Source organism: Blennius ocellaris (assembly GCF_963422515.1).
Source record: "Blennius ocellaris genome assembly, chromosome: 23".
Classification (NCBI taxonomy): Eukaryota; Metazoa; Chordata; class Actinopteri; order Blenniiformes; family Blenniidae; genus Blennius; species Blennius ocellaris.
In genome coordinates, this window is record NC_137672.1 from 19,126,594 (window position 1) to 19,146,668 (window position 20,075).

A 20,075-nucleotide genomic window follows, 5' to 3' on the forward strand; every position below is an offset into this window, starting at 1 on the left:
TCGTGTTTCCATGACGACACGGAAGCATCGTGTTTCCATGACGACACAGAAGCATCATGTTTCCATGACGACAGAAGCATCGTGTTTCCATGACGACACGGAAGCGTCATGTTTACATGACGACAGAAGCATCGTGTTTCCACGACGACAAAGAAGCATCGTGTTTCCATGACGACACGGAAGCGTCATGTTTCCATGACAACAGAAGCATCGTGTTTCCATGACGACAGAAGCATCGTGTTTCCATGACGACACAGAAGCGTCATGTTTCCATGACGACAGAAGCATCGTGTTTCCATAACGACACAGAAGCATCGTGTTTCCATGACGACAGAAGCATCGTGTTTCCATGACGACAAAGAAGCATCGTGTTTCCATGACGACACAGAAGCATCATGTTACCATGACGACACGGCAGCGTCATGTTTCCACGACGACAACACAGAAGCATCATGTTTCCAGGACGACACAGAAGCGTCATGTTTCCACGACGACCGTGTGGAATCCATGCATGGTCAGTTGAAGGGTGTGGGGGGGGGGGGGTTTGTCCGACTCACCGGGGATCCTGAACCAGGGAGACGCCGTCGGGAAGAGGAACGGCGCCGTGGGCAGCATCACCCAAAAGGGGCCGACGCTGCCGGGCGGGACGGGGCCGCACGTGGGGACGGCGGCCCCGGGGAAGGAGTCCTTGCTGTGCGGCAGGGCGCTGGCGGGCAGGCGGGGTGCTGGGAAAACCCACACGGACTCGTGTTACCAGACTTCACGACAGACTAACCCGTCACTTCGAGTCTGGGAAATGTGACACCCACGTTCTGGCTTGAGGTGATCTTGGGGTACGGCCACCCTGGACACCCGGTGGGCGCTGCCTTGCTTCAGGAGGCTGTACCACACGCCCAGCCGGTCGGCGTCTCCCATAGTCTCAAACTGCACAAACACCTGGAACAAAAAAAGACGTGAAAACACCGGATGACAAGCGGGAAACCTGTGTGTGTGTGTGTGTGTGTACCTTGTTGAGCAGAGGGATGAAACGCTTGACCGATCTTATTTTTTTCAAGGCGTTCACCAGGTGGCTGGCCTCCCTCAGGGGGATGTTCTCGATGTAGACCGTGTCGTAGCCGCAAGCGATGGGCTTCTGAGGACAGCAAGGCCACATTCCTTTTCCACATTTTGACGCAAAACCGATTTGTATTTTCACAAGACGCTTAGCTAGCAGCGAAACAGACGTTCGATTTAAGAGCTTGTCAGGACGACTTGAATCCAAATTTGATTCCCAGATTTTACAATCATCGAAATACAGTATAACAAAGAAAAAGGAAAAAAAAGAAGAAAAAATTGTTGCTATTTATTATTGTTATTTATTTGCGGTCATTTTATGTAGAATACAACTCAGAGGCCCAACCCATGATGTAAATAAACACTAAATTAAATGTGACCAAATATAGTTACTATATGTCATTAAAAACTAAATATAGATCCTTAAAAAAATCCTTTCTTAAAAGATAACGGCTAAACAGTGTAAGTAGCGTCTTTATCATGGTTCTTCTGCAGACTGATAGACCATCACAATTTCATAAATACTTTTTTTTTTTTTTTTAAATCAGCCCCAAAACACAATTTCTTTATGAAACAGAAGCTGTAAGACGACTATTTAGTGAAAATCCGTCAATAATTTTTGGTCATTCTCAAATAATCTCGGGAGCAATTTGGTGGAAACGCGTCTATTTGCAGCGTTTTCACCATGACGTTTTGAAAGGGACGTAAGTTTCCACGGAAACGGCACAAATGTTGAAAGTGACGTCCCGAGTGCGTTTACTTACGACTCCCATCCAGTGGAGCAGGCACTGATAGAAGCACTCCTGAAAAACAAGCAGAGTCGTTAAAAAGTGGATCCCGTCACAAAGCCGCCGCCTTGTCACACAAAGCCGCCGCTGTGTCACAAAGCCGCCGCCGTGTCACAAAGCCGCCGCCGTGTCACAAAGCCACCGCCGTGTCACTAAGCCGCCACCGCCGCGTCACAAAGGCGCCGCTGTGTCACAAAGCCGCCGCCGTGTCACAAAGCCTCCACCGCCGCGTCACAAAGCCCTCCCCCCCATGTCACAAAGGCGCCGCCGTGTCACAAAGGCGCCGCGTCACAAAGCCCCCCCGTGTCACAAAGCCGCCGCTGCGTCACAAAGCCGCCACCGCGACGTCACAAAGCCCCCCCACGTCACAAAGGCGCCGCCGTGTCACAAAGCCGCCGCCGCGTCACAAAGCCGCCGCCGCGTCACAAAGCCGCCGCCGTGTCACAAAGCCGCCGCCGTGTCACACAAAGCCGCCGCCGTGTCACAAAGCCACGCCGTGTCACTAAGCCGCCACCGCCGCGTCACAAAGCCCTCCCCCCCATATCACAAAGGCGCCGCTGTGTCACAAAGCCGCCGCCGTGTCACAAAGCCGCCACCGCCGCGTCACAAAGCCCTCCCCCCATGTCACAAAGGCGCCGCGTCACAAAGCCCCCCCGTGTCACAAAGCCGCCGCTGCGTCACAAAGCCACCACCGCGACGTCACAAAGCCCCCCCACGTCACAAAGCCGCCGCCGCGTCACAAAGCCGCCGCCGCGTCACAAAGCCGCCGCCGCGTCACAAAGCCGCCGCCTCGTCACAAAGCCGCCGCCTCGTCACAAAGCCGCCGCCACTCACCAGTGACTTGACATTCTTATTCAGGACTTTGATGTGCAGTTTGGTTCCATGCAGGTAGAAGCTGTCCTGGTGCTTCCAGACGCTTTGCGCTGCCTTCCTGGTCGGCATGCAGACGAAAGCCTGTGGGAGAGAAAACGGGGAGCGTTGTGCGAGGGCGGCCGGTTAGCGGCCAGCTAGCGGCGTCGCGGCTCGGCGGCTCACCATGTTTGTCTGCGGGACGACGAAGATGAGGTCGCACTGGGACAGGAACCCAAACGGGGTGAACAGGTGGCGCACCTCCGCCTCCGTGTAGCAGCCGTGGTAATACTTGGGCAGGTTGTTGATAAATATCGTGTTTGTGTTTTTTGGAATATTCTAGGAGGAAAAAAAACAACAACCAAAATTATTCCACTCAAATTTAACCGAACAAACTGGAAACCAGATTTATTCAAAGTACAAGTCACGTCGTTCCAACATTCGAAAAATGCGTGTTGAGTTTTATTTCTCCATTCCTTTAAGGCACATTTTTATCATCATCATCATTCCAATTATCAAAATTATTATTATTAACATGATCATATAATAATTATTATTATTATCGAAAACGCTGCAACGTGGGCTTTCGTAAAAACGGGGGAATAACGCAAATATTTTAAAACGCCTCGACTTCCTCAAAAACGGGGAATAATTAAAACTCGGTGACCGTCTCCATGGAAACGGTGGGGAGAGCCAACTTTTCGAAAAGCGACTCAAGTCACCGTTGAAGACTCACAACTTTGTGAAAACAGTCTAAAACGCAACGTTTTCAAAACAACCCAATTTTTTTGGGGAAAACCCTCAGATTCTGTCTCCGTGGCAACGGAGGAAAATGCAACGACTTGAAAACACGGACAGAGGCGAACTTACCGACTTTAAGCCGCCGTGGACGAAACCGCCTGTGGAAGTTGAATCAAAAGACAAACATCAGCTTCCATCACATGTTGAATCTCTCTCTCTTAATTTCTTTTCACAAAACTTTACTCACGGATGTTTTCAACTTTCAGGTACTTGGCGAGCAGCCGTTTGGCCGGGGCGTCGCCCAACAGACCTGGACAAGACAAACCAAAGGAGGCGCTCACGTTCACACTGGCAAACGCACGATTCTTTCACTTGCTCCTTGGGAGCAGTTTTCAAAAAGTTGCATTCCCGAGCACCATTGTTATGTAAACACAACAGATATTTAGTGATTTCTTTTGGAAAACGTTGTGCAAATGAGAGCTCCAGTTCAACCCTGTGATGTTTCCTCCCGGTAACGTCCTGCGGCCTAAAAGTGTCACACAAATTACCGTAGTTTCCAGACTATTGAGCGACAACGACCAAACTTTTAAAGTCCTAGTGAAATGAAAGTTCCGCCTCCAAAACACTCTGGTCAGAGTCGGAGGAACCTTACAAGTAGAACCCCCAACTATCGTTTTTTTGCAAATTAGTGTTTTACATTTCACTGGGACTTTAAACAAGACAAAACAAACAAAACCAAAAGAAATGTCGGAGTTACGTGATGCACCTGAACGCCTCACCAATGCCTCGGCAGCATCGTCAACCAGTAAATCTATAAATGATCTGCGTTGTCGTTTTCAGAAAAAGTCCTAGCGGCTCATAGTCCAGACATTACGGTAGAGGTTTCGGCCTCGTGTCGTTTGTTCACGCACCTTTTCGTTGCTTCTTCACGTGTTGCTCCGCGGGGGTTTCCTTGGCCGAGCTCCCTGCCGATTCCGTATTCCTATCTGGTTTTCCCGGAGCGGAATCCGGACCTGGAGTCTTGCTCTTTTCGGGATCCGGAGGTTCTTGAGACGAAGCGGCGGTCGAAGGTTCTCGAGACGAAGCGGCGGTCGAAGGTTCTCGCGGCACGTCTTTTTTATCCGTTGGATTACCGGCGGTACTTTCCACCTTCGCCGGCTCTTCCGCTCCCCCGAGCTCCATCGGCTCAACGTCCCCGTCTTCTCTAGAACCCCCCGCCTGGCGTGGCGTCTCCGAAGGCGCCTCGGCGGGTTCTTCCATTTCTGGCGTTTCAGGCTTCCGTGTTTTTGACGCTCCGTCTTCCCTTTGGGGTCCGGAGGCGTCTCCGGCGGCGCTTTTAGACTCTCCCGCCGTTTCCACGGCGCCCGAGGAACCCCGCCCTTTGATCTCGCCTGCCACCGACGCCTTCTTGCCGACGGGTCCGTCGCCTCTTGCTGCTTCCGTCTTGCTTCGTGGTTCATTCGTGTTTCCGGCGGCCACCGCTTTCGATAAAGGCGTTTGCTTGGGAACTCCGTCGCCGGGCGGTTTTACTTGCGTGGAAACCGCCTTGCCCTTCGCCGGCGGATTGGCGGCAGCGGCTTTCACCGTCTTGACCACTTGCTGCTTCGTCGCCGGGACGCTTCTCGCTTTGGACGCCGGGACTTTTGCCTTGGCGGCGAGTTTCCTCGGGGCGGTTTTCGTTGACGGCGCCTTTGATGTGGAGGCGGTTGGAGGCGTGGCCACGACTTTCCTGGGAGGAGGGAAGCGTCACACGCAATCAGGCGGAGGAGGAGCCGGGAGGCCGAGGCAGAATTCAAACCGCCCACACTTACTTTGGAGGCGGCTTCTTCTGCTCCTTTGCAGAACCCGGGGGACACTTCCCCGCCGTGGACACCTGCCAGAGTACTCAAGTTACTGAGAGCAATCACAATATCGAATACACTAAACGACGTCACTACCTCCTTTTTTCGAAAAGCTAAACGTCCTTCCAGTCCCAATGCTTTGAGACGCTCAATCGACACATTTGACCCGGTAAAGACTCAGAAATGAGTCGTCGGCCACATTTAAAAACTGAGATTTGTTCCCCCAACTGATGTTTAGCCCACGTTAAGTTGGAGAGTTATCACGGTCACTGCCAAAATAAAAGCACCAAGTCCCAGGAGAATCTGGACAAGGGAGGTCATGACCCCCATGGGGGAAACCTTGTTCTGATTGGCTCTACTGAGCATGTGCAGAACTACTGGTTAGTAAGGAGGTAGTGAGCGTTTCAGAAAAGCTCAAGATGTTGAGTAAACCGGCCGGCAAGAGGCTCCGTAAATAGTAACAAAATAAAACTTCAAAGCAAACGTTGAGAGAGTCAGAGTCGCGAGCAGAGACATCGGACGATGGACGATAGCAGCCTAGCATTAGCTTCAAAGCCAAAACAAGCCTGTCTAGAACTTGATGTCACGGACACACCTTGGGCTTGACAGAAGAACCTCCCCCCTTCTGGGCCGCAGGCTTTTTTTTGGATGCCACCGCCGCCGCCGCCGCCGCCGCCTTCCCTGCGCTGGAGCGCGGCGGCGAGGCAGACGACGCCGGCGACTTCCTCTTGGTGAGTTCGGCCAATATGGCCGGAGTCAACTTCTTGATCACGGCCTCCAAGTCGGTCTCACTGGACAGAGACTGGACGGCTGCGGGGAAACGAAGACGCCACGTGGGATCGGTTAGGAGACGGTTCAACCCGGGAGTCGTTCCCTCGCGGGCGTCAAAAGAAAAAGCAATATGTCCGACCTGAAGTCGCCAGCAGTTTCTTGGCTAGCCGCTCGGCGCTGCTCGACTCCCTCCGGGGAGGTCTTGGCCTCTCCGGCGAGAACCACCGCTCGTCTCTCCTCCTGGGCGGGGATTCCCTCCCCGGGCGGAGAGGCGTCGGGCGGAGAGGCGCCGGCCGGTCGTGGCGAGGGGCGAACGAGGGCGACGGCACCCTGCGAACAAGGAACAAGGACAACGTGGTGGGAGTCGGTAGGGCCGAGTGTGACGACGAGGCAAGTCACCCTCTTCGGCTCAACTGAACAACTCTGCAATTAACCTTTTTGCGCGTACGAAGACACGTGTGCTCCAACGCTAGCTAGAAATAGCATGTGACGCTGGCATGAGCGGTAACGGTGGCTAACGGTCAGCTAGCAGAAAACAGCTATCTCACCACCAAAGTGTAGCGCCGCTAGCAACGGCAGCCGGCAGATTGTAGGAACAGTAGACGCATCTGTTCAACGGTACGTTTCCCCATTCATGATTAGCGTTAGCTTAATCACGCTGTGGTCGTTTCCCAGTGAAACACATTATTAGACTGACGTTTGCTAGCTTAGCATCATGATTCACTACAGGAAGTCAGTTCACCAACGGAGCCGAAGCAACGTCCGCTAGAAAAGTCCACTATTTCACAAAATAAGTGCTCGGATAGTCGTTTTAAGAATAATCGTTTCCCCCCCGGCCCTACCGCGGTGCCACGGCAACGACTCCCAAGTGAAAACGCAAAGCTACCGGATGTGATCGGCGCTACTGATGGCGGGCGAACTACGTTGTTTTCAGAATGTCTTATTAACGTGAAACTCGGCCGGGGCGACAAACCGAAAATGTACCGAGGTCATTTTAACCATGTCGGTATATTTGGTGTTTTAAAAAAAAAAGAAAACGAAAAGAAGCGTTGGTTCCGAGTGTGTAGGTCGCCTGTCCCTTTAAGACATGACTCCGCCCATCCAGTCGTTTTACAGTCATTTAAAGTGTCAATAAGTGGGTCCAGGGGAGTCGCAGCATCAGAAGAACTGCTCCATCTAGTGGACAAACTTGCTAAGGTTGGATAGGCTCCGCCCCCTCATGGTGGATAAATAAATAAATAAATACACTCCAGCCAATCACCACGTCGTGAACCAAACAGAGAAAGACTGAGTTTTTCAACCAAACCTGCGAATTCCTCTGAAGGCTGGTGGCGTTCGGCTGCCGCGTCGCTCCCGCCGGACCTCCGGGCCGCGGGGCCGCCGGGGGCTGTAGGAGCGAGACCGGGACCGGGACCTGGACCGGGACCGGGAGCGGCTGCGGTGCCGGGCCCGGCCCCCGCGGTCCGGGGAGCGGCGGGGGCTGAAGGAGCGGCGGGGGGAGCGGCTGCTCTGCCCAGAAGGCCGCTCCCTCCCGCCGTCGGAGCCGCGGGGGAGGGGGCGGCGGCGGCCGGGAGACGCGGAGCGGCGGCGGCCCGGAGACGCGGGGCGGCGGCGGCCCGGCGACGGGGAGCGGCTCCGGCGCCGGAGGTTCTTCTGGCCGGCTTGAGACGGAGCGGAGCGCGGAGGCTGGACATCCTTACTGGACGTACTGCTGAAAGTAGGGGGAGGAGAGGGAAGAGTGAGTGGGGGGGAAGGTGGAATGGCGGGGGTGACGGAGGCGCTAGCTCACAACTTGTCTTCTTACCTGTGCAGCTGCACATCCTCTCCGTCCCACTCAGGAAATCTGTGGACAATAAACAACAATTGAAAACATGAACTCAAGAAGAAACACCGTGAACAAGTATGGCCGGGGGGGGCGGGGGGCGGGGGGCGGGGGGCGGGAGGGAGAAGGGGGGGGGACCATACCACGACTTCCTTTTTTAAAAACTTCCTCCGAACACACGAGGAAACATGTTAGTAGTTTGTGACTCAGTTGATATTTAACGGTGACATCAGAAGTAAACAAACAAGAATAGGATCTCCTGGTTTCCATGGTAACCGTCGACTGTTTAGTGATTCTCTGGACTTTGACTGAACGTGTCGCTGTTAGAAACCTTTAACGACTCATAACTGTAGTTTCTATTAGAATCTGAACTTATTTATTTATTTAGCGTGTTTGAAAGATTGCGTGTCGTACAACACTTTATTTACTACATTACAAGGTATTTTCATATATTTAATTCATCTTTTTTTTTTTTTTTTTTAGACATTTTCAATCAATTCTGTTCCAAATTCAAAGACATAATCGTGATTTCAATATTGCGCAAAACAATCTTGAATTTGTGATTTGTTTCCACAATCGACCAAATAACCAGGTGAGTATTATATATATATATATATATATATATATATATATATATATATATACACACTTGTATTGCAACTCGGTATCGTTTGAACTTGAAAAAAGTGCCATCGGTACACTGCTATAACTGACCCTCTCAGTGAAGCGTCACAACTCCCTTCATGTTTGCAGTGACGAAAACAATATTTAACATTTTGCAAGAAAAAGTAGTGAAAGGAAGAAAAGATGCACCGTTTCCGGAGGAGTTTGCAGCTTTCCAGGTGAAGACTGGTGTTCTGGTGGGAGATCCAGTCCTGGCAGCCGGAGAGAGAGAGAACATTGAGAAGAACCACATCACTTCACAAGAACGGCCGCTTGTTGAAACGCTGGACTCTCTAGAGCTGCAGGCTTTTCCGCCTCACGAATGAAAAGCGTCGACAAATTAGATAAAAGAATACAAATATGGGGGAGTTGAAGAGTTAAGAAGCAAACACACTACTGGGTAGAAACAAAAGTCTTATTTGTGGGGGAGGGGGGGGGGGTGCCGTCTGGCTCCTCCTTCTGGGGGAGGGGTGGGGGAGGGGTGGGGTGCCGTCTGGCTCCTCCTTCTGGGGGAGGGGTGGGGTGCCGTCTGGCTCCTCCTTCCGAAGCGGCGAGGAAGACGGTGATTTTCCCCCCCGAGGCCCCAAAGTCCTGACGGGAGGAAGTTGCTGGTACTTGTAGTCTTGACTCATCGAATCAGCCGATAAAAAAAAAAAAAAAAAAATAGAAAAAGCCAGGAAAACTTTTTGAAAAAAAAAAAAAAAATCCTCGTGTTGATTCAGAGTTCGAGACAGAAAATCCGACGTCGACTGGGGAAAAAGAAACAAATCAAAGGTCGCCGTCGTTTTTCATTTCTTCCAGACATCTAGACGGAAAACGCCGACGGACGCCGATTCCCCACCAGGGCGTCGTCTTCAAGACGCGTCCCCCTCGTCCCCCGGGAACCACCAGGCGCCGGGTCGGTTGAGATCCGGCGCCTCCCCGAGAACCGCCATGGCGACAGCACGTCGCCGGATCCGTACCCGCCTTGCCTCCCGTCCAGACGAGCGCTCGTCCCGGCTTTGCAAGCTTGAGAAAGTCAAAAAATGTACGTCCAGACCGGGCGGTTTTAAAAATGGCGGTTCTGCGGAACCTGTGGTCAAGGCGTTGTGGATCGTCGGGCTTCTTAAAGTTCTAACTTCCTCTTAATCGACATCTCCAGTCCATCACGGTTTAAAAAAAAGACACAAAAAAGAAGAAGAAAGAAGTGGAGACTCCGTCAACGCTTTGATCTTCTTGCATCTCACCGAGTCGGGACTTGAAAGGACTTCCAGCTTGACTCTTTCCACAAATCACATTCAGATATAATCACAACAGAATAGCTTAAATAAAAAAAATAAAAACACAAGGTGTGACGGTTGAATATCATGACATTAAGTCCCTCGGATTACAAATGACTAAAGGAAGTAATAACATGACATCAGTCAATCGCTGAAACAAAAACACTAGTAAAAACTCCTCCTTTCATCTTCATAAGGTTTGATCTTAACTCTGGTAAGAATAATTTACAAAATGCAAGAAATCTGTTCAAATGAATAGGAAAACAAAACTGTTGTTTATTGAAAAAAAAAAGAAAAAGACCGAGGCCCCGTTTACACGACGACGTTTCAAGTGAAAACGGCGTTCGTTTCCATGGCAACGGCGGAAACACTGAAGACGATGCAGTGAGCCCGCCGGGCCACAAGTCGGCGCTGCTGCTCGTGTTTTGTAACGAAAACACGCGCGGCAGAGGAAGCTACGCTACGAACATTAGCGACGGGAGCGGCGCCTCCGTCACCGACGAGCCCACTTCTACAAAGCTACACACCCGGGGGGGAGGGGCGTTTTCGTAAAGTTGCGTCTTCAGCGCAACCGCCGTTGTGTAAACGGACGCGTAGTAAATGCGGCTTGAAACCGTTGCCGTGGAGACGGTCCGGAACGGGACAGTATGTTCTTACTCACCTTCATGCGAGAACATTCTGTGTTACAGAGAGAACAAGTATGGGGGAAGGTTCTCGGCGTGGCGGCGGCGTAGTCTTGGATCAGGGCGGCCGTTGGGAGTCTCTTGCCCGCGTCTTTCGCTGAACGCTGACCGGCTGAAGGAGGCGGCTGCTGTCGACGGGCCGGATTCGCCGCGGCGGGGAGGGGCTGGGGCTTGCCGGGGGCCGACGCCGTCGGGAGGGCCGAGCAAGGCAGGGGCCTCGGGATTTGAGGGTCGAGCAGAGATTTCAGCGGCTGCTTCGTCTGCGGGACCGGCTGATTCCGTGGCGGCTGCTTCACCGGCGGCTGCTTCCCCAACGGCTGCTTCGCTAGCGGCTGCTGCAACAGCGGCTGCTTCGCTAGCGGCTGCTGCAACAGCGGCTGCATCAGGTTCTTGGCTTGTTGCTGCACCGGCTGCTTGGGAACAGGTTTTTTCGTCACACTCTGGTCTTTGCTGCTATCGAAGAGGACGATGCCGCGCGGCCCAGCGGCCCTGCCGCTAGCAGGTGGCTGAGGCGGTTGCGGTTTCGCTGTCGGTTTGGGATCGGGCTGTTTCAGAGCGGGTTTGGAGAACTCGGGCAGGAAAGGTCTTGAGTCGGTGTCTTTGTTCGGCAGGGAGAACATGGAGAAAATCGACTGGGTGTTCTGGTTTGGTTGAGCGGGCGGGCGGTTGGACGCGTCGCCGGTTGGCGCCGCCACGCCACTCCGCGCCGAGGCGTACGACGAGCCGAGACTGGTGACGGAGTTCCCCTGGTCACGGGAGAAAACACCGAAGTCCAACCCCGTCGCGCTTTTCTGGAAAGGTTCCCGATCACGGTTGCTACTGTCCATCGGCATCAGACTTGCACTGCCACCACTGTTTGCCCTACTGCCACCGACGCCTTCAACGTCGCCCCCAACCCCTCCGGTATATTTACCGGTATGTCCGTAGTCAATCACTTTGCTCGGCTGGAGAACGGAAGTAGCCAGCTGGTCCTGGCGCGTCGCCGCCTCGCTGGAGTGACTCAGCCTGTCCATCCCGCCCACGCCCGCGGAGGGCTGGGGTTGGGCGTAGGGCTTCGGCGGAACGGCGGACGACAGTCGCTTGGTCTTGTCAATGCGGATTTGGCGCAAGATAAAGGGCAAGTTGTCGGGCGTGATCTGGTCTTCGGGGTACGCGATGAGATGCTCCAAGTCCTCTTTCTCAAGTCCGAAATGCAAAAGGATGTTCGTGGCCGACTCGGAATTGTACTTGGGGCGACTGGGTTCGGCCGGTACCGGAGCTTTGTCTTCTGCCGGGTATTTATAGTCGCCCAAACCCGGAAAAGACTGTGTGTCGCATTGTCTTTCGGCGGCGGCGTTGAACCGACCGTCACCACTGCTCGGGTAGCTGGACGACGCAGGCGGAGAGTAAAACTGAGACGCGTTGTCCCCGGTGGCTCTGCTGTAGCTCGGCAACCAGTCCATAGAGCCACCGCTACCCTCGACATCGGGGCGCCTCTGTCCCCGGGGGCCGGGGGGCATCTGGTAGGAGGTGCCTGCTGGACGATAGTCGTCCCTCGGGGCGCCGGTGAAGCGGGGGTCCGTCCCCGCGGGCGGACGCATCGTCTCCTCTCGGGCTCTGCTGAGCTGCAGGTCGATGGTCCTCTTCAGGTCGTCCTCCCGACTCGGCACGGGACCGTAGTTCGCCGGCAGCGACAGGAGAGACGGGATCCCCCCGGGATTGCCCGGCGCCGCGGAGGAGGAGGAGACCCCGGCAGGTCTGAAGCCAGAGTCCGGTCCGAGGTGGGCCGCCAGCCGGGGGTCTCTGCCGGCCGGGGGCCCCGGGGGCCCACGCTGGCCCTGGGCGGAGCCCTGGCTGCCAGAGGCGTAGGGGTTGTAGACAGAGTGGGACATGGTGTTGGCGATCTTCAGGAGGTTCAGGAGGTGGATGGCGGCGGCCGTCGGCGAGGGCGCGGCGGCGGGCGCATGTGCGGACGACTTGTTGGCGTTCGCCGGCAAGCTTGCGAGGCGGCCGCCGGCGGCGAGGGCGCCGCTAATCTGCGTCAACGCTAGCTGGGCTTTTAGCCGGGCGAGCTGCAAAGAGGCGGCCTGTGGTCCGATTAAGAACGGGCTCCCGGGCAGCCCTCCGAGGAGGGGGGGGCGGCGGGCGAGGGGCCCTTGGGCGGGGGAGGGGGCGCAACGCTCCGATTGCAACGAAACGCTGTGAAAATCGAAAAACAAAACAAAACAACAAGACAGGGGTTATTCAATGGGACTGGGCTCCGGCTTCTTGGGTGGGGGGGGGGGGGGGGGGGACGACTCCCGGTCTTGTCGGCTGGAGGCGGGACTTCCTGTCAGAAACACATTCATCACAAGAGGAAACATCAAAGGACCGATGTGAACCCCGGGACAAAACCCTTTTTATGTCCGTCACCAGCAGGGGGACGAGGAGACGGGCAAATTTTAATCCCACAGTTTAATTGATTGATTTTTTTTTACGTGTCACAGCTGACACCACCAGGGGGAAACACAAGAATTACCGTCCCCATCAACTCCGAATCACAACACACCGAGACACAGCTTGATAAAGAAACAAAATCAATAAATTACGGATCCCAAGAGGAATTTGACAGGAAGAAAGAAACTCCATCAGCAAAATCAACAAAAACAAACCCTGCATCGTCTTCCCAAATCGGGGTTTGATCTGAGTTGCCAAAAGGTGGACAACTCAAATATTACCCACAAAAATATATATTTTGGTACTTTTCCTGCAGCCTTCAGCATGTTTTCACAACTGTACAGCTTAAATGCTACGAGGACTTCCTGTTGCGAGTCCCTGGAGCGGCGAGGGTCATGTGACAGGTGTGAAAAACATGAGGAAAGGCCGTCATCAGCATACCAGCCAATCAGAGATCAACCCCTATATAGTGTCATCGGGAGGTCCAGCCAATCACAATCAAGGTAGGCTTTGAGAATCAAGGAGGAGCTGGAAACTTTGAATACGACGTCTTTGGGCCAACGAGATCATGTGGAAGTTTTGAAAAGCTGAATAATATGACTCCTTTAGGACCCAGCTGCAAACGTGGAGCAAAACAACCCAAAGTTTCACATGAATCAATAACCTACAACGTTTCTATCGAGATGTAGAACTCAACAATAATACACATTATTGTAAAACCCGGGAATTCTGCAATACGACGTCCAATCACAGCCAGGCTGGACTTGTACCGACACACACAGACTGAATTCGACAAGTTTACATATACATGAGGCGAAAAGTTTTTGAAAATGCTCCGCCTTCGTGGAAACTAGGGGAGAAACTGCTGAAAACTTGAATTTTCTACTTCATAAAGTATCTCATTTTAGATATTTTATATATAAATATACATCGATATAGTTTTTTGTATTCTTTTAATACCATGTCCATCTGGAAGAATTAATAATAATGATAAAAATTGTATTTATTGCCTATAACTTTTTAGGTATTATATTATTATTTTTTTGTGCAACTTTTTGAAAATAGAACCCAAGGCGGAACTTCAGAAGATTTTTTTTTTTCGACACTCGAAAATGTCTCTTAAAATGAGGAAAACGCCACTTTTTTGAAAACGCTTTGACAGGTTAACATATACAAGGCAATCCAGGCAACGTCAACGGAACCTCGAGCGCAGTTGACGAAAATAAAAATAAATACAATTTTCAATTCTGGAAACGTTTGTTCAATCTCGGGCGTCCGTTTACACAACAACGGTGCTCGAATTAAACTGCAGCTTTTTTGACGACGGCTCTCAAGGTGGAGCTTTTCAAAAATGGCCCCCACGCCGTTAAAAAAAACGCAGCTTTTCGAAAACGCTCCGACTCAGTTTCCGTGGAAACGGCGGCGTGGTGGGGTGAGGGGGAAAGCAACGGAGCTTTTCGTAAACGCCACCACTCCACCTCCGCGGAAACCGGTGAAACGTTAGCCCTTCGAAAAAATGCTACGGCGCTGTCGCCATGGAAACGGGTAAACGTCACCATTCGAGAGCGAGACGAGTCCGTCTCCGTGGAGAAACGTCGTTCATTGCACAAACAGCCAGCGGCGCCAACTGGTGGCCCAACACGCCAACTACAGTTCTGTGTCAAATGACGTCGCTTCCAAAATGTCAAAGTAAAAGTTCAACAAAAACACGACGCGCTTTTACTTGAAATGTTGTCAAATGAGGACTGAAATCAGTGAACAATTTATTACTGATCCACCAACAAATTTCCTCAAAGATGCATGAATATAGAAGATTTTACCTGGAAACTCAAATGTGTGACGTGTCTAAATTCGTCTTTTCTCTTCTACAAACCACTTTTTAAAACCTTGATGACTCAGCGGCAGAATGAAGACCCGGGATGTTTATTAAGCTTTAAGTTTATTCTGCAGTGAAGAAAATAGATCTTGATTCCATGCACAGAGATGTTACACTTTCCCAGAGGTTAGAGAAGCTGTGGGAATGGGCAGGTCACGTGAGCCGTGACCTTTGACCCCCCCCCATCAGCTCCCCTTAGCATAACAATGTGGCTAATAGAGCGACTACCAAGCGCTACACGTTTCTGCATTTGAACGTGGCGATGGGAACGTGTGCCACACGTTCTGACCCTGCGCCGGGAGCTTCCGGCTCCGTCACGCCCCACGTTAAACCCGGTTTTCACCCCATTTTAGCAGCGGGACAGGCGTCCGGTCCTCCGAGGCTAGCGTTAGCTTAGCACGCAGCTCCGATAGCAGCGCGCTAACGCGGACGTCACGTTCTGGCCGGAGCGCGCGGCCGCTCCGGGGCTCATTCCGGAAACACGTACCGTCACGCTTTATTCGTTTTCGTCTCCGATCGGTCGTTTTTGGGGGTTTTTTGGTCCCGCAGCTAGCCTCGTCGCTTAGTGATAAACTGCTGCAGCTTGCTGCTCGCGCACAGACCGGAAGCGGACGACGTCACGTACCCATGACGTCATGACGTACAGCCGACGGCTTCGCATATTAAAAATATGTCAAAAAACTCATTTTCGGTTATTTTCCTGTAAATTTACAAAGAATCCTGTATTTATAAATCTATTTTACATAATGGGATTTAAACATATAGAATAATAATATAATACCTAAAAACGTATAGGCAATAAATACAATTTTTATCATTATTATTATTAATTCTTCCAGACGGACATGGTATGAAAAGAATACAAAAAAATATATTGATATATATCTCTATATAAAATATCTAAAATGAGATACTATATGAAGTATAAAATTCAAGTTTTCAGCAGTTTTTCCCTCATTTCCACGAAGGCGGAGCATTTTCAAAAACTTTTCCCCTCGTGTATATGTATACCTGTCGAAGCATTTTCAAAAACTTTTCCCCTCGTGTATATGTAAACCTGTAGAAGCGTTTTCAAAAAAGTGGCGTTTTCCTCATTTGAAGAGACACGGAGTGTCGAAAAAAATGTTTTTCTAAAGTTCCGCCTTGGGTACTATTTTCAAAAAGTTGCTCAAAAAAAAAAAAAGGTCATGTTTTCTACCACACAGAGAAAGTTACACAGGCTTCTGCTTCCAAAATCCCCCCCACCCCCCCCCACCCCCCCCACCCCATGTGGCTGCAAACAGACGTGCTGGAAATGTTTGCTAACGAAGCGGCGGTTAGCGTCGCAGAGGAAACGGTTCACGGAAAGGTGGCGATGAATATTTTCATTAACGGATCAGAAGGATCGTTCTCTGAGGGGCAGCGAGGCAAATTACCAATATATCCTCTTTCATCCCCTTTCATCCCCCTTCATCCCCCTTTCATCCCCCCACCAGGACCACAGGGCTTAACGCCTGACCGTGACACGACAGCTGTGTGTGTGTGTGTGTGTGTCTGTGTGTGTACAAAAGAAGTACAGTTTTATTTTCAGCTGTCATCGCTACCCTGATCCAGACTCATGGGGATGACCTCATCCCCCCACTCTTTTACACACACACACACACACACACACACACACACACACACACACGATCCCGGCGGATAATCTCTCCTGGATTAGCATCATTAGCTTATCTGTCGTGTCACATTAAGTCAAACACTCCGTTAACATCGGACAATGAAACCAAATATTTTATTCATTTTGCTGTAAAAAAATAAAATAAAATATATATATATATATAATTATATATTTTAAAAAACTAAGGAGGCTTATCAAGTTATGATGAAGTGAGAAAACGATAAAAAAAATTTATTTCTTTGGCCAAAATTATGTCAATGTGCAAAAAAACAAGACAATGTAAATTAAAAATAACAGATTTTACCAAAAAATTATAAAACTAATATAAATACTGAAAAATGAGAGAAGAGAAAAAAATTGAAAAACCTTTATAATAAATGAACAAATGAAATAAAAAATGGAAAACCAATAAATAAACACATAAAAAAAATATAAATACATTTTAAAAAAATTCTTTAAATACGATGAAACAGGGTTTGAAAAATTAATGAAAATAAATGAAAAAAATACACAAAATTTGCTGAAAAATGTACAAACAAAATCAGTCGGAATTAATTCAGAAACAAATTTAAAATACACATTTAAAACAAATTATACCCAGATAAAATGAACTAAAAATTTAATCTGAGAAATTAATGAGTCGTCAGTATTAAATATTATAATCAGGTATTTTTTCACTCCGGTACGTACACACACACACACACACACACACACACACACACACACACACACACACACACACTGGACATTGTCCTGCTCAGTAAAAGTTTAATTGCCCCCATGATTGTGTCCCGTTGCCCCAGACCGATATAAAGAAGCGTCGGGGGGAAACCTGACCTCAGATCAGTGTCGACGGAGGAGGAATGTCAAATCTTGAATTAGCATCCGTCTTTCACACCTTCCTGGACGAACCGAGGCTCTGATTTCATCGCCGCGGCAAAACGGGAAATGTGGCGAAAGGTTTGACCGACGTCCTCGTAATGTGCTGTGATGTAAAATACACCACAGCAAAATACTGCAGTATCGGCCCGATACTGCACGGGTCATTTGGGGGTGACGGGGGAAGTTCAGGGCAATATCGCCTTCAGATATCGTTCACATATGAAGTGTGAAAGAGGCTTGATGGCATTTAAAAAGTACTCGTATTGGTACTCGGTATCGGCAAGTAGCTAAAGGTCAGTTCTAGTATCGGGACTCTGTATCGGCAAGTAGCTAAAGGTCAGTTCTAGTATCGGGACTCTGTATCGGCAAGTAGCTAAAGGTCAGTTCTAGTATCGGGACTCTGTATCGGCAAGTAGCTAAAGGTCAGTTCTAGTATCGGGACTCTGTATCGGCAAGTAGCTAAAGGTCAGTTCTAGTATCGGGACTCTGTATCGGCAAGTAGCTAAAGGTCAGTTCTAGTATCGGGACTCTGTATCGGCAAGTAGCTAAAGGTCAGTTCTAGTATCGGGACTCTGTATCGGCAAGTAGCTAAAGGTCAGTTCTAGTATCGGTATTTGGTATCAGCAAGAAGCAAAAGGTCAGTACTCATATCGGTACTCTGTATCGTCAAGTAGCTAAAGGTTAGTTCTAGTATCGGTACTTCGGTTGAGCAAGTAGCTAAAGGTTAGTACTGGTATCGGTACTCAGTATCAGCAAGTAGCTAAAGGTCAGTACTCATATCGGTACTCGGTATCGCCAAGTAGCTTAAGGTGAGTTCTAGTATCGGTACTTTGTATCAGCAAGTAGCTACAGGTTAGTTCTAGTATCCGTACTTGGGTTCAGCAAGTAGCTAAAGGTTAGTCCTAGTATCGGTACCCTGTATCGGCAAGTAGCTAAAGGTTAGTTCTAGTGTCGGTACTCTGTATCGGCAAGTAGCTAAAGGTTAGTTCTAGTATCGGTACTCTGTATCGGCAAGCAGCTAAAGGTTAGTCCTAGTATCGGTACTCTGTATCGGCAAGCAGCTAAAGGTTAGTCCTAGTATCGGTACTCTGTATTGGCAAGTAGCTGAAGGTTAGTCCTTGTATCGGTACTCGGTATCGGCAAGTAGCTAATGGTTAGTACGTGTATCAGTACTCTGTATCGTCAAGTAGCTAAATGTTAGTACTTGTATCAGTACTTGGGTTCAGCAAGCAGCTGAAGGTTAGTACTGGTATCGGTACTTGGTATCGGCATGTCGCCACAGGTTGGTATTCGTAATCATCCTTTACAAAGTATTATCGGTGCATTCCTACTAATTAGTTCTTCCACTCGGGGTTTGAGAAGTACCCCGGGTTCTCCTCCGGGACCTCATTAGAGTATTTTCCACGTCTGACGTAACGCTGGTCGGGCTACATGACGGCAACTGCGAGATGCTGAGTCGCCACGGCGACGAGCTTCCCTGGCCGCACGCCTCCACTCTTGTGACTCGGGTGTGAGGTTTCCTGGGCGGGTGCCGGGCGGCGGTAACCCACACCGGAGGAACGCCGCCGCCACACGTGTTGTAAATCTGTCTGCGGCTGCGGCTCGTTAAGACGCCGCCCAGCTGGAGTACCAGGACTCTGGCTGGAGAAAGATTTATACATATAGAAATATGTATAAATCATATATATATATGTTTTTCTTGCTTCTATAATTTTATAATTTCATGTTCCATCAGCGCTGCCTCATCCACACCAGAATTGAAGTAAAACCAGATTCCGGCTCGGGGGGCACCTGCCGAGTACCACCTGAGATTTTCAGGTGGATCGGCTAGCTTGCGGCCTAGCATGCCCATTAGCATGCTAGCAAACGTTGTCCGATTGAGCTGAAATTTGGTAGGTGGCCTAATGGGGGCGCTGCGGTCATGAATCACTAGCTAATTAGCTACTTTTGACGTGTTTTTTCAAAATAAAAGTCATTAAAAAAAAAAAATTTAACTTAAAAAATGATAATTAACTGGTCTAGAGAATCGCTGCTTGCAGCCTTAATTTTGTTTCTTATTTGTGTTTGTAGCACATCTGTGAAAGCTGCTGTATAAATAAAATGGAGGTTAACGGCGTGTTTCATGATAATATTCCCGATAGGAAGCATGTTTTTTTTTTTTTTGACTTTTTTTCTTAAACTTTTTTTACATTAAAAAAAAGGCTGCATGTATAACATGATCGGCCTCAAGTCCGAACCCTGAGGAACTCCATGTTGACGAGATCTTTGTCAGACCATTCTAGAAAAAGAAAGGTTGTCAATATTGGCGTGTAAATTGTTAAAACCCCTGGATGAAGGGTGGCGTTTAAAAAAAAAAAAGAGGTTTGAGATAGTTGGTTGAAACTGTATCCGTGAGAAGTTCCCATGTGACTAAAGGTTGATCTCATCGAGTATAGATGAAGTCATCGGGGGCAAAACATCCCGAAACAGGAAATCTGTGGCACCAAAATAAAAGCCCAGTCAGGTAGAGACACGCGGAGCTCTTGGTGACCTTCAGCGCCCGCCGCAGCATCGCTCCAGCCCAAAAGAGACGGACGGCGGAAAATGATAGCGATACTTCGCCGCCCCCGGCGCGTGAATGTGTGTCCGTACGAGTTCGACTTACATCATCGCTCTGGCGTCCGGCGGAGATGTTTGCCACCGCCGCCGCGCTGCGTGACACTCCGTGTCCGACACGCGCCAGCAAAATGGCTTCGGGGGCTCGTCTCGAGACGGCGACTATTTTAAGAGTCGGAG

At 50.2% G+C, this 20,075-nt stretch overlaps 1 protein-coding gene across 5 annotated transcripts in view; it reads right to left on the reverse strand.

Moving 5' to 3' along the window:
* The window catches only part of LOC308146857 (uncharacterized protein), a 43,345-nt gene that overhangs the window by 17,157 nt on the left and 6,113 nt on the right, over positions 1-20,075 (reverse strand). For 4 of the 5 annotated variants that reach the window (XM_080518817.1, XM_080518819.1, XM_080518820.1 and 1 more), the window contains exons 2-17: positions 10,449-12,648; positions 8,679-8,740; positions 7,848-7,886; positions 7,350-7,754; positions 6,183-6,373; positions 5,868-6,082; positions 5,243-5,304; positions 4,343-5,160; positions 3,679-3,741; positions 3,561-3,589; positions 2,877-3,029; positions 2,676-2,795; positions 1,818-1,856; positions 1,007-1,132; positions 810-936; positions 558-725 (exon numbers count right to left, since the gene is read on the reverse strand). In XM_080518817.1, coding sequence (XP_080374943.1) covers positions 558-725; positions 810-936; positions 1,007-1,132; positions 1,818-1,856; positions 2,676-2,795; positions 2,877-3,029; positions 3,561-3,589; positions 3,679-3,741; positions 4,343-5,160; positions 5,243-5,304; positions 5,868-6,082; positions 6,183-6,373; positions 7,350-7,754; positions 7,848-7,886; positions 8,679-8,740; positions 10,449-12,648 — 4,817 coding nt within the window. The remainder of the gene's footprint in view (positions 1-557; positions 726-809; positions 937-1,006; positions 1,133-1,817; positions 1,857-2,675; positions 2,796-2,876; positions 3,030-3,560; positions 3,590-3,678; positions 3,742-4,342; positions 5,161-5,242; positions 5,305-5,867; positions 6,083-6,182; positions 6,374-7,349; positions 7,755-7,847; positions 7,887-8,678; positions 8,741-10,448; positions 12,649-20,075) is intronic. The other variant, XM_080518818.1, reaches the window with a different exon arrangement.